Source organism: Stegodyphus dumicola, chromosome 1 (genome assembly GCF_044657685.1).
Source record: "Stegodyphus dumicola isolate Sdum_Otavi_A_Nest chromosome 1, ASM4465768v1".
Lineage (NCBI taxonomy): Eukaryota > Metazoa > Arthropoda > Arachnida > Araneae > Eresidae > Stegodyphus > Stegodyphus dumicola.
Window position 1 is genome coordinate 36876275 of NC_140768.1, and position 14071 is coordinate 36890345.

General features: G+C 35.1%; 1 protein-coding gene across 1 annotated transcript in view; it reads left to right on the plus strand.

The window, feature by feature from the left end:
• LOC118181951 (sperm-specific sodium:proton exchanger-like) overlaps positions 1–14071 on the plus strand; it is a 98448-nt gene that overhangs the window by 70052 nt on the left and 14325 nt on the right. Inside the window, exons 15-18 of the mRNA XM_085813982.1 lie at positions 1700–1891; positions 4698–4883; positions 9077–9241; positions 12045–12170. Of these exons, the coding sequence (XP_085670108.1) occupies positions 1700–1891; positions 4698–4883; positions 9077–9241; positions 12045–12170 (669 nt within the window). The remainder of the gene's footprint in view (positions 1–1699; positions 1892–4697; positions 4884–9076; positions 9242–12044; positions 12171–14071) is intronic.

A 14071-nucleotide genomic window follows, 5' to 3' on the forward strand; every position in this document is an offset into this window, starting at 1 on the left:
AAACAAATACCACTAGGATTAGGCTTAACTTGCCACTTTAAATTGTTGATAATTCTACAACTATTGCGTTCGGTTTAAGAAAAAGGCATAAAAATCTCAACCGGAACATAAGAATCATGTACTTCAATCAGCAAAAAAAAAAAAAAAAAAATTGCACAATTTAACAATATATAAGAATAAAAAAACTAAGGTCATCGAGATAGGTAACAAACTGGGAATATTATATATACGATTGTGCAACCGATTGCAACGAAGAAGAGAGGTACACAACTAAGTTATAGCAGTCGCGTGCACAAAATTTCAACGTTCTACGGCTACTCGTTCCTGAGTTATGAGAGATACGTATGAAGGTACGTACCGACGTCCAGGAAAAAAAATTCTTCTGAATCCATTTCACAAACCTTTTTGGCAAAAATTTTATTTTTTCTGTCCATACGTACAGATGTCACGCAAAAACATCGTTCAAATGGTTTCGACAGAGGTTGAAATGGATAGTTTCGTTGAAATAGGATTCCCGAAATTTTTCGCGAATACAATACTTCCTTTACTTCGTATAAGGAAGTTAAAAGACAGAGAAATAAAAATAAGATGAGAGTGAAAGGTGAAATAATAAAGAAAAACTGAAAGAATTTGCATAGAAATTTAGAAATGTTTAGTTATATCGAAGAGTAGTACTGTATAGATATTAGGTGTTTTTGAAGTAAGAGAGATGAAAAAAGCGCAATTCTTCTTCTTGACTACGAATTGACTTTTCTTCACCAATAGTTTCCACTGACCAAAATTTTTCTACCAATCTATCAATATTATCAACATTACCGAAAAGTCCACAATAATTCTGACAGTTTTCAAGCGACGTTTTCAAAGAATCAGTAGCTATATAACCAAACACAGAATTTCTGAAAACGAGTGACTTCCTAGAAGATCTAAATTGTCCATTAATAAAAATGTCATAAAATATTTCTGCTCCTAAAAGCAGATCTATGCTAGATGGAGTTATAAATTCTGGATCAGCCAAACTTGATGTATCAGGAATATCTAGATTTTCAATATTTAATTTTGTAGAAGGTACTAAATCTGTGATTTTATTTACAACTAAAAAACTTAATGAAGCAGAGAACGAATTATTTCCATTAAAAATAGAAGCATTAAAAATTTTATTTTGTTGGACTGTATCACAACTAAAAATCTAAGTTAAAATAATGAATTCCGGACCATACGGATTGGATTGGATTATTTAATAATGGCAAAGCACACGAGGGCTATCTGTTTAAAGGGAGGAATGCCTTCGTGGAGGACTTTCTAAGGGAAACTGGCTCGTATACACGTTACACATGGGGAAAAACCACGAAAACGCCCATGCAGCCGGCCCGTTCGCGGGATTCGAACATCGGACCGAACTGCCAGTGTTCAGCGTCTTTACCGCTCGGCCGCTGGTGGGCCCGGACCGTACGGGATCAAAACATGTATGCTACGCTAGGAGTCCGAATTTTAACGAACTGAAATTGCGCAGAAACAATGAACTGTACATAACTTTTATTGCCGCGTAGGAGGCAACAGTAACATATGCATTTTACTACTTATTGAATACTTTATTTAAAATGAAAAATTCCTCATTTTTATTTTTTTTTATCAAATTTGAAATAAATAATAATATTAATTTTAAAATAATATTTCTTAGTAATTATTTTTTTTTCCTTAGTTAGGTGCTTTGGGTTTCCGCCATTACATGAAAAGTCACAGCAACAAATTTGATCTCTTAGTGACTATCATTGTTATTGTGCACACACTGGTAGCTATTGCTTTAGGTATTAAGCATGAAGGTTTGTATCCTAAGACGGATTTATACATCCTATTCGGACTAGGACTGTTCAGGATTCTACGACTAATTAGAGTAAGTTTAAATTATTAGTTAGAATAACATTGTCTTATTCGAAACAGTAATAGAATTGTAAAGATCGTGAATTATAAATAAGGGAAGCAATGTTATGCTTTGCCGAATTGGCAACATCAGAATAAAAACGCTCATGCAAGGCAATCCCAAAAGCCAATTTTAAACAACGCGTTATCAGAAGCCTCTGCGTGCACTAGACGTTAAGTTTTTCACTGCATTGCCAGAAAAATTGTGCGAAAATACGCAAGTATAAAGAAGTCTTCGAGAAATATTAGGTAGGTAAGTAGAAGCAGAAAGAGATATACGGGGTATGCTTTCAAGGATTATCAATATGGTCTCTGTTCGTTAATTATTGAGAATTTATTGTAAAATTATGGCTACAAAGTTTAATAAAAAAATACATGGATATATAAATGTCTTGCACTACAAGATAAATCTATAAAGGATAACATAATAAACTAACGGATAATTACTGAAAAATATATAATTAAATGGACCTGTGCGTGCTAGGTTTTTGCAGTCCAATTCTTCCAAAATTTTGCCGCTCTTAATTTTGCTGACTCAAATTCCACAGCTCTAACGGTGGCCCAGGGCAAAGGGGTTTGTATTTTATGTTTTAAGGAAGTACACATAAATAAACCTAACTTGCTATGATAAAAGAAGTGCAAACAATGTAAAACCTGAAATACTATGAAACTTGTATTGCACTATGTCTGATCTTATTCGTTTTTATAATCTAATTAATAACTACAATACTTTTTGAAGGAAGTTTTGTAAAAATATTTACAAAATAAAATTAGTAATAAACAAAATATTAATTCTTCGAAAATCAGTTACTTAACTGCAAAGCACTTTTGGATTGAGCACCATTACCATTCCCAGGCCAGTGCGAAATGCATTGCAATATGCTGTGGTTACAAGTGGTTTTCATCGTATTACGATAAACTTACCGTCTTTTGAAAGGCAATGCAGTGACCTCATTAGGTAATATGTATGCTTTATTCTTTGAAGAATAACATGCCACGGTACTTGCGTGTTAATGCAACCACCTTGGGGCAATAAGCGATTTTTTACAGATGGAAATGTAGAAGTTACTTATTGGAAGCAACTTGATTATTTTTGCGAATGCTTATACACAGATTCCTAAACTATCTCTGCTTATCGCAAGCCAGCAAACTTTATCAACATATTAAAAGAAAATACATTTTAGCAATTCAAAAAAACAAATTTTAATTATTAAATAAGGATTATATGATATATTAATAACTTTAAAACAATAAAACACGATTTTCTGTCATTTTTTTCCCTCTGTATTTCTTCCCATGTACACAGGGATCTGGTTTCACTTTAAAAAATCAAAGAACTGCGCAAACCTTACATCGAGCACAACTTCGGCATTGCTAAGGGGCTATCTGTCTAACGTAACTAATCGTTGACCCTTTTAGCGATTTCGCGGCAAAATATTTTATTCATGCAGAAATATTACCACATTTTTCTTCCATTGCTGCAAAATCCACCAATAAACAAATTAAAATTGAGTATAAGGCTAAAAGATGTCGCAATTTGTCTATAAAAACCGTTTGAACTTCCAATATAACTAAATAAATACATACGAAAATGGCGATTTTGCTTGACTGAAAGATTGTTTTGAGCATGGTTGCTTGAAGAATGCTTATGCGCTTGGTTTGCCAGAGTTTTGCATATTTTGATTATTGGTGTTTTCTCCTAAGATGGTCACGATAATAAGTATGTATCCATGTCTAATATCACGAGGTAAGGTATATGATGAAGTTCTGCAGATTTACCTTACATACCACATGAAGACATAAATTAATGAAGAAAACGAACAGAAATCTTAATTTGATATTTCCATATAAAAAAATAATAACTAAATAAAATAAAATTGGGTTTAAAGTAAATTATAAGAGTCCTCTATCACAGATTCTGTTAAGTACAGGACTGTAGCAAAAATATTTCCATAAATCCTTTTCTGTGTGATTACGCGCAAGATATATATTTGAAATTTACTTAGATTAGTTATAAATTACGGATTTACACTATCATATTAACGTGACTGATGAACAGTACGAACTGTTTATTGACTAATGTTATAATACTATATATTACTAACCTTGCTACAATAACACTACATATCGTGTGCCTCAATCTAGACACCTTCTTTATGCTAAAAGGAATCAATGCTTTAAAATAAAAATCCCAAACCTTGAAATAGAACTAAGCATGTAACGCTGTTGTTACAAAAAAAAATTGCTTTTAAGAAGTTGTTTTGAATATAATTAATTTTAACCTTCTTGTTGAATTATCTCTGAGAACACTGGTGCCGACAGATAATTAAAATAAGCTGACTTTAGAATTAGTACACAAATATTAAAATTCATAAATTAAATAACACAACGCTATTCCATTCCTTCAGATTGATATTCAACGTATGATACACTTCACCAGTTTTGTCTGTTGAAGCACAACATTTCAACTCACCCTGCTCCTTCCCTTGAAATTACCATTCTGAAAACAAGAGGAAGGGTAAATAATTATTCACTGTGGTACTTTTTGCTTTTGATTACCTTTACTGGAAGAGGCAATGCATGCATAATTCACAAGATCTATAGTATGCTCATAGATAATCTGAATTTCAGTGTATTAAAGGAATGCGAGTAAATATTTAAGAAGTAGCATGATGATTATGGCGTTTAAACATTATACAAAACGTCATTATTATGGATGAAAAGCTGATATCGTTCGGGTTTATCAAGCCAATAGTAATAACCGCGTCTAATTTTTCTAGGTCTCGCTTTCGGGAATTCTTACAAGCATCATTGATAACTTGTGTTCGGTATACTACAATGCCTATGACTTAGCTGTTGGATTCATTGTCGCCAATGAAGACATCGCAAAGACAGCGAAAGATGCCATCGAATATGAACCAAGTTATGATTTGGTTTCATTCAACACAGACAAAAATATCCTTCAGGTAAATGAAATAAACTTATATTCAGTTCCCGTACGAAACACTTCTTATAATTATTTTGCAAGCGTTTCGAGAATTAAAAATAATGTTATTCTTCCTTTTAGAAGAAATCGTTTTTTTAAGCACTTCATTAGACTTCGCAATTTTAGTTGTCATTTGATCTATGAAATGTTGAACGGTATTTTTAATTTTAATGACTTACTGCGTACTGGTATACCACTTGTGATATATCCATCAGCATTTACATCCCAAACGATCAGTTAGTATATTAGAAAAAGGTAGGCCAATTTTATTCTAAATGAAGCGTAATTCCACTTTGAAACTGAAATTGATTTTATAATAGGACTCTAGGCATTAAAAAAGAGATTTATTTTGATTCCTTTTAGTATGTAGTTTTAATTCAAAACTGTTGCTGTCGTTGCTAATGCTCAGTTGTCTGAACTATAGTCAGCCCAAGCCCACGAAATTCCTTATCGCAAGGAGTGCAAGTTTATGTCTGTCGTTGGCAACAGCCTTGAGCACCTTACAGGTAATAGTGAAATTTGCCTCAGTTCCGCCCCTGATTTTGATGAAGAGCACTCCGACGGGACGGGCCCGACGGTCCCTCACTCCTCTTACCCTACCACAAACCGCTCGAAAGGACTGTCGACCAGCTTCGTTTCTCGCGCTACGTGAAAAGGCTTTTGTCGTTCTTCGATTTTACTGTAGGTTGTTTTTAGAACGCTATTAATAAAAATTTTCCACGCGTGGTTGCTTCAGTCTATTACTATTTAGTCAGCCATATTCAGCCGTTTTTCCCGCTATTCAGAAGATGTTAATTCTTTCAGTCATTGTAAATCAACCGTAATGCAGTCGCAAATATGATTCTACACCCCTCGAACTCATTTAAAAAAAAAAAAAAAATTCACCACTTCCCTATTCAGCACTGGCCACCCCTAAGCCAGAAGTGATGGCTATTTTATTGTGGAGGCACCTACTAGGCGGCCACCGTTGCTTCCTATGGAGAGACGGACAGTTACAACTATGCCTTCTCTGGGATTCAAACTCGGGCCCTTCGATACCGCAGTAGGCTCCCCTAACCACTGTACCGTCTGAGCGGCACTTTTTCAAAATGTAAGAAAAAATGCACCAGTGAAAGTTAATTTATATCTTTGTTCATAAAAGCAAAAGTGGCTTATCTAGAATCAATTGCGATTACATCCAAACGGAAACGCAGATGTTATAAGAGTGTTGTGATGTCACGTTTATCCGCAATTGGCGCTAAATCATGCTGCTTGGCGGCAGTTTCACGCTTGACGAAATAATACATAAGTATCAATTAATTATAGAATTGTTATAGAATTGACGACATTCAGTGTAGACCATTATAGTGCACGTCATTTCTCTTTATTTAAGACTAATACAGTTATTTAGAGAAAATTTTAAAACAAAGAATAAAAAAAGAATTCGACTATTATTTTAAGATATATTTACCACTATTATTTATAATTTATTACCTTCTTAGCTTAAATTTTCTGTATCTTAGTAATGGAAGCTTTTGTATTCTGTTCAAACAAAGTGAATCCAACTCTCTTGTAGTATATATGACGAATTTCAAAATTTGTTAACAAGATGTTAAGCTGAAAGTACCAGGTCGCAAAATATGGTTAATAAGTCATCTTTTCTCATTTAAACTGTTTTAAAATTTTTAGTGTATCTCATGACGTAATTTTTATATGTTTCATTGGCGTCATGAAAAAACACTCCTTTTCTGTAAAATAGAGTAGGACTTTCTTTTCCTGTATCAGATTTTTCTAGTACAGCGCTTTAGTGATGGTTTAACTTACAGGGAATAGCATACGATTGACAAATAAATCCTTCCACTTGCTATCACTTGTACAACATTCTATCTTTCAAGGAGGTAGGCCTATTTTTCAGTGTAGCAGATGGTGTTTTATCTTTACCAATGCATATTCTTTTATATTTTTGTATTATTATAAAGTATCTTCTTTTCTTTAGCGATGACTTTTATTCAGAGCCGATTTAGGCGACCCGAACCTGTGAAGGGTCACCGTCAAACATAAATAGGAATAAATATAGGCTGAACTTATCACTAAAACTCTAATTTTATTTAAAATTTTTGAAATCTTGCAACCACAAAATCGAAATAAAAGAACTGCTGGTGATAAATTGTGAAACAATCTAACCATGCAATAGAAAGTATAATTTTAAAAAAGAAACTCGTTAGGGGGGCCCCATCTCCCAACTTGCAAGGGTCTCGAATTTTCTTAACCTTGCTACGCTCTAATCTAGAGAAGCGAAAGGTGTAAATATTGATTCCATATGCTTGATAAACATATCCGACAGTTCAAAATGTAATATACATAGACCCAGTTCAGGAAACTTTCTGTATATTTTTAAACGTCAATGGATCATTGATTGGGTTGACTATAGGAGCTATTCGGATGTGTATATTCAAGCTTTAAATGAGAATTAAATTGATCGAACACCCTTTTGTTGTGAGTGAACTAGTCCAGTAGTATGCAAATGAGTAAACATTAAATTAAGAAAGTGACAATTTGGGTAAAATCTCTTCTTATCCAACTGGTTCCAGAAAATAATTTCAATGCAACGCAATGTTTCGTTAGATATCTTTCTGAATTTGCACAATTTTCACCTAGAACTTCCATTAAATGCTTGATACATTTGCATTTTGATTACATGGTTACCAAATAATGAAAGGAAACCATCGATGTGTTTCGCGCATGCGCTGTTAAATATTATTTTTAAATGCTTGTATCCAATTGACTATTCATTGTTTTCATTTCAAATTTGTGTTTAATGTTTCCCTTGAATATGGTATGGTCACATTCCATCATCATTCGCAAAATTTGCTTGATAACTCTGCATTCTCTAAGATAAAATCATTCAAACGTTAATAGAGTTGTTTTAAGAATTGCGAGATAGTGGTAACTAATAAAGAAGTTGTTTGAATTCTTTGGAAAGGTCATATATTATGTACACTACGAAAAAAACAAAATGGAACAGTTTTATACCTCCCGTTCTACTGGGCCGTTGACGAAATTCAAATTGCGTTTTCATGTCTCGAAAGCACGACTTAGGATATGAATTAGATTTATATATAGCATTGTTCTAACATGGGTATTTTAACATAAAATCGGACTTCTTCTGAAATAACATATAATGTTTTTTACATATTTCGATTCTGCGAGTCAAATTATAACTAAATATTAAATTTTGTAAAATTTGGTCTGAAATTTACGGAGAAATTCAAAAATATATCTTGGCTCGTGTTTTTCAGTTTGCGCCAAGAATAATTTACTTGGCGAACTTCTTAACGTACGGCAACCTATTTTCCTTTCCCTTCCATTGTACAGGAACGGGAAAAAAAATGTCACATCGTTTCTACCTTTATACATTGTGCATGAGCGGAAAAAGAGTCACATCGTTCCTACTTTCAAATAATTTTAACAAAGTGCCTAAACCACATCTGATGTTATTATCGCTTTCAAAAAATATGCCAAATTTCAAAACTCGCCAATATATAAATTCACGTATACTTTCGGAAATTTTAAGTAAAAAACTTTAATTGTTTGCAGGTGTTTTTAGAAATACATCTACTTTAAGATGATGGTAACAATTTGATGTTTTCGAAAAATTTATAAAAATTATTTTAAAATACAAATTTTAAAAATAAATCGAAGAAAATGGGCGAATTTTATTTGGAATGAACCTAAATTTCGAAAGGTGAAAATAAGAATCAAATAAGTTTAATAAAAAAAAGAGATAATAATAAATATATATCAAATTCAATTAACACTGAGGAGCTAAATTCTTTAGAGCTAATGTTTTAAATACTACTCATGCGAGTTTTACAAAATTTGCAATTTGGCATTAATTTGAGTCGTAGAATCGAAATATGGAAAAAAAAAATTACATGTCATTTCAGAAAAAGCCGGATTTTGTGTCAAAATACCTATATTAGAATAATGCTATATATAAATCTAATACATATCCTAAGTCGCGCTTTCGAGACACGAAAAGCGCAAGTTGAATTTCGTCAATCGGCCCAGTAGAACGGCACATATAGAAAAGTCCCTTTTTTCTCTTTTATTTATATATATTTTTTTTTCGCGGTGTACATATTCCACTAAATGTATTGAGTCTAAATCTTTCCTTCTGTCTTTTCCTTTTAGATGCTATCTTACCTTGATGATTTTGGAGCAACTCATTCGCAAGTGGTTTGCGCCTGGAACACACATGGGGCTACAGTTAAAATTTTGAGGGACATGAAAAGTGTCATTGACGAAATGCTAGACATCTACATGATAGATGAAGAAGATGCAGAATTTCTAAAAGAGGTAAACATGCAATGTCTTTTAGCTGTAAAAATTTTATGTAAGCTTCAGATTCTTTTTTACATGAATGGTGAGAAAAATGATCAATTGACTAGTATAATTACTTTTTCAACATCTACTTCATTACTTATGTTCCATAGACCGAACAGCAGTTTTTTCAGTTTTTCTGGACCAAGTGAAGCTTTCAAATAATATATAAATTTAAAATAAATAGATACTTTAAAAATAATTAAATCATTGTTATTTTCTTTTTCAGAAATCAATCAATTGCTTTTGTAATAAAATGTGACAAAGCAGAAAAAGCATATACATAATAGATATTTGCGAAGGAGAATGGAAAATTAAAAAATGGCGATATAACATCAAAGTTCCACATTGAACTGATGTTCTCCAGATAAACCATTCTTTTTAGTTTGAGGCATTGCGGCAAGCACGGTTTGACTGCTTGACGGGAAATGTATGATGTTAGCAAACAAAATAAAATACGCAAGTGAAGAAGTACCATGCAGTTACATAATTTTATAGTACTAAAGGTGTAACATTCATTGAGGAATGATAAGGCTGCATCATGGATACTCTTCGGCAGCTTGATAAATGCACAATTGAAAAAGTACTCCTTGGCAAGAAATTTAATTCAGACAATGAGACTAAAGATATAATGCACCAGTGCCTACCCACACAGACGAAAATTTTTCTTTTAGAATCCAAAATTACTCAAACGCTTATTTGAAGTGCTGCTAGATTTGTATAGAACGCTATGTGAGCTATGCAAATCTGATGCACTTCCATTGTGGGTTTTACACATTTTACAGGAAAGAAAATATTAAGGCTAATTTTTACTCCGTAATATTAAATATCGTTTCTCTAATTCCTTTTGTTATTGTTGGATTAGTTTTTTTAATAGACGCAAAAATTCAATTTTTAATGTATTTTAAAATTTTCATTCTTAATTTTGAGAGACAATTGCATTCTAACGCAAAATTAAGAGAATTTACAGATTATGTCGAAATTCTGAAGAACTAATAGGCAGATTTTAATGAAATTCGGTATGAACATACATTTATAACATAGAAAGAGATGCATCATTATTAAGTCATTTTATGTAGGCATAATTATCAGTAAAGCTCATCGTGCAAGGGTGCCCAAATTCCCATCGAACTGAAAATGAGCCTAATGGGGTGCATAGTCCCCTCTCTACAGCCAGATAGGTCGCGAGTGTGATGGCATACTACACAGGAAGCAGTCGATTTCACTCCTGAAGCAAAGAAGTTTTCATCTTTGGGATGGTTCGCAGCTTTGATGGTTTGGGCGATAAAATGGATGCTAAAATTGCCTAAATAAGAGCGTTCCAGATATGCTGTACAGGGTATGATGATGGTCTGGGTGATAAAATTGCCTTAACATTCCAGACATGCTCTGTATCAGGGGTTCTCAACCGGTGGTACGCGTACCACTGGTGGTATGCAAGAGAAAAATAGGTAGTATGCAAAGAAGCAAAGTTTTTTTAACTATTAAATTCAAAAATTAAAACCCCAATATCCTGATTGAGTTTTTTTCTCTAACACTCTTAAATTTACGCAGTTCAAGAGTGGTGGTGGAAGTAGTACTTTGTAGTGAAGGTACTAAGGTTTTCAATTTTTGTTTAGATGGTACACGTTAGTCAAAGGTTGAGAACCCCTGCTCTATAGGTTAGGTCAGAACATCTAGTTGGCCAATCCATGAGGCTAATATCTTCCTCTTCCAAATAATTGTTCACCAGTTGAGTATTGTCTTTCATTAACAGGAACCCGGGATCAACTGCGCCCCTGAAAAGTCATACATAGGGCTGAGAGATCTGCTCCCTGTATACCTCATAGCAGTCAGGCAGCCTTTGTCAAACACATTTAGAGGTCTGTCTAAACCATGATACCTCACTGCCGTAATAATCCTTTTCCTTGATGAGAGAAGGGATGGTATCGTGTTTCAGGCTCTCTCTAGATACAAGTACACCGAGAATCAGAGTCCAGGCTCAATCTCAATTCATTTGGTAAAAAGCACTCACGTCTGCACCAAAGTGCGTGTTGTCTGCACTATGCTAAACGCGCCCTCTTGTGAGCTGCAGTGAACGGAACGGAAACATCGAATCTTCTGGCATACAAGCCTATCTCATGAAGCCTTCGGGCAATAGTAGGCCGTGAAACTTGGGTTTCAATGGCAGAATACAGCTCAGGTAAGAGCTGTCAAGCGGTAGCAGTCCTGTGTCGCCACGCTGAAAGTGACAAATAACGATCCCCATTCGTCGTTGTGGTTCTTATCGACCTTCCCCAGGTTTTTCTCAATATGGATCCAGCGCCCTGAAACTATTTCCTCAAATTGCAGACGACAATCGGCGTTAAATTGAGCTGTGTAGCCACATGCGCTTGTGAATGGCCTGCTTCCAATCTACTGATATTTCTTCATCTCATTCCTTCAACCATACGTTCGTGGCTACTCATTTTACCTGATACTTTATACTCATTTTACCTGATACAAAATTTACCTAACTCTTAAGAGAAACACGGCGAAAGAAGTAAAGGAGTATGAGCACACAAATCATCGAAAACTCCTCGTGCGCTTATTCCCCCTCCACAATCACAGCTCCGCTAACGTAGACGACTCTGAATAATTGCATAATTCTTCGGGGGCATAATTAGTATCTTTGGTAAAATTAGATATTATTTGCAAATTCTCTTTTAATTTTGCACATAAGTTATTGCTTAATTTGCACACTCGACTCAGTATTTGTCAGTAAATATACAAATTAAATGCAATGGTTCTATTCCGGTAGGAATTAAATTTGAAGATGAAGGATGCCTTGTCCGCACCAAAATTCAAGCCACTGCATACAGGAGCACGTTATATTCTTGAACATTTGCAGTGGATTAAAAATGAAGAAATGCTGGATATGATCCTCGTGAGTGTACTTTCTTTTTATTCTGTGATTTTTTACAAAAAGATTTAGGCAAAAATGCAAAAAATATTGCAAATTTCAGGAGTATGATATTATATGATTACAGAGTTCCAAAGTATTAATTGGTTATTATTGAATTCCTTAATAAGTTATTAGCATGCTTTATCTGATAATGTATAAGGGCGAGTCAAATGAAAGTGAGCCAACCCCTCCTCAGCAAGAATGGTTCGGTCCATCATCTGCGGCGCATGCGCGTAGCACAGAGACAGCCTTCATTTACGAAAGTGGTGCGAAAGTGTGAGGTTAAAGTTCTTTAAGGCGCTCTTACACTGGGTTGAAGACGGTAGCGTGACATAATGGACGCTCCAAAAGAGGAACAGCGTGGTGTGTTCAGGTTTTTGACAGCTGAAGGTGTTTCGCAACATGAAATTAATCGCCGTATGACTGCTGTGTACGGTGAACATTGCATCGCATTGGCCACTGTGAAGCGTTGGAGCAAACGGTTCAGAGAAGGACGTGAAAGTTGCAAAGACGATCCAAGACCGGGGCAAAGCCACCTTGCAATCACCCCCGACACAATTGCACAGGTTGATGAGCTGATTAGACAAAAACGGAGGATAAGCATCGATGAACTGGCAGAGCGTGTGAACATCAGTCACGGTTCGGTTCACACCATAATTCATGATCATCTCGGTTATCGGCTTTTGTGTGCTCAATGGATGCCCAAGATTTTGAACGACCGCCAGAAGACGGAGAGATTCAGAGCTGCTTTGACTCATCTCATCCGGTATCACAATGAGGATGACGACTTCTTGTCTGCAATTGTGACCGGAGACGAATCATGGTGCCACCACTACGAACCTGAAACACGCCGGCAAAGCTTACAGTGGAAACATTTGAATTCACCACCCCCGAAGAAAGCAAAGGCTGTCATTTCCTCGGGAAAGGTGCTATTGACTTTTTTTCGATCGTCAGGGGCCATTACTGATTGAATTTGCTAAACGTGGAGAGACTATCAATAGTTCGCGATATTGTGCAACGCTGGATCGGCTGCGTGTCGCAATCAAGAACAAACGACCTGGAAGATTGACGAATGGTGTGATCTTGCTACACGACAATGCTCGTCACCACGTCACTGATGTGGTTAAGACACAACTGGCAAAGTTCAAGTGGGACACGCTGCAACATCCTCCATACAGTCCAGATTTGTCGCCATGCGACTTTCACATTTTCGGGAAACTGAAAAAACATCTCAAGGGTACAGGTTCGTGTCGGACGACGCCGTGAAGGAGTCGGTTACAGACTTTTTGAATCGACAGCCCAAGGAGTTTTATGAGACGGGGATCACGCGGCTCATTTGTCAATGGGATAAATGTCTCAATGTTCATGGAGACTACCTTTAAATAAAGTACTCTGTTTGTCATATATTCGCATTGGCTCACTTTCAGTTGACTCGCCCTTGTAAATCTACAATGATCGGGGGGGGCAGACTTACTTGAAATTTAATAACTGGAATGCAGTTCAATCTTTGTCGCTAATTTCAAACAAAACGTGTTGTGGTTGTGGCTGATTTCATTTGCCCGACCTGATCAGAACATGCCCACGAATTTTATCGTGGCAAGTAGTGAAAATGGGGGCTTGAAAGAAAGATTTTACGTGTTCTAAACATTAGTAATCCCAGTCATTTTTAAAGTTGCTGTGTTTTTTTTTTTTTTTTTTAATTTACCTTTATTTATTACTTTAATTCATCCATAAATTCTTTTTGAATTCGGAATCCTTAGTAAAATGTCACAAATCTCTGAAGTGAAAATCACTTTAATTAAGTAAATCCTTAATTAAAATATCAGTCTTCTGGGCAAGAAATATACGTCTAATCACATTCATTTTCCACCGCGTAATTATAA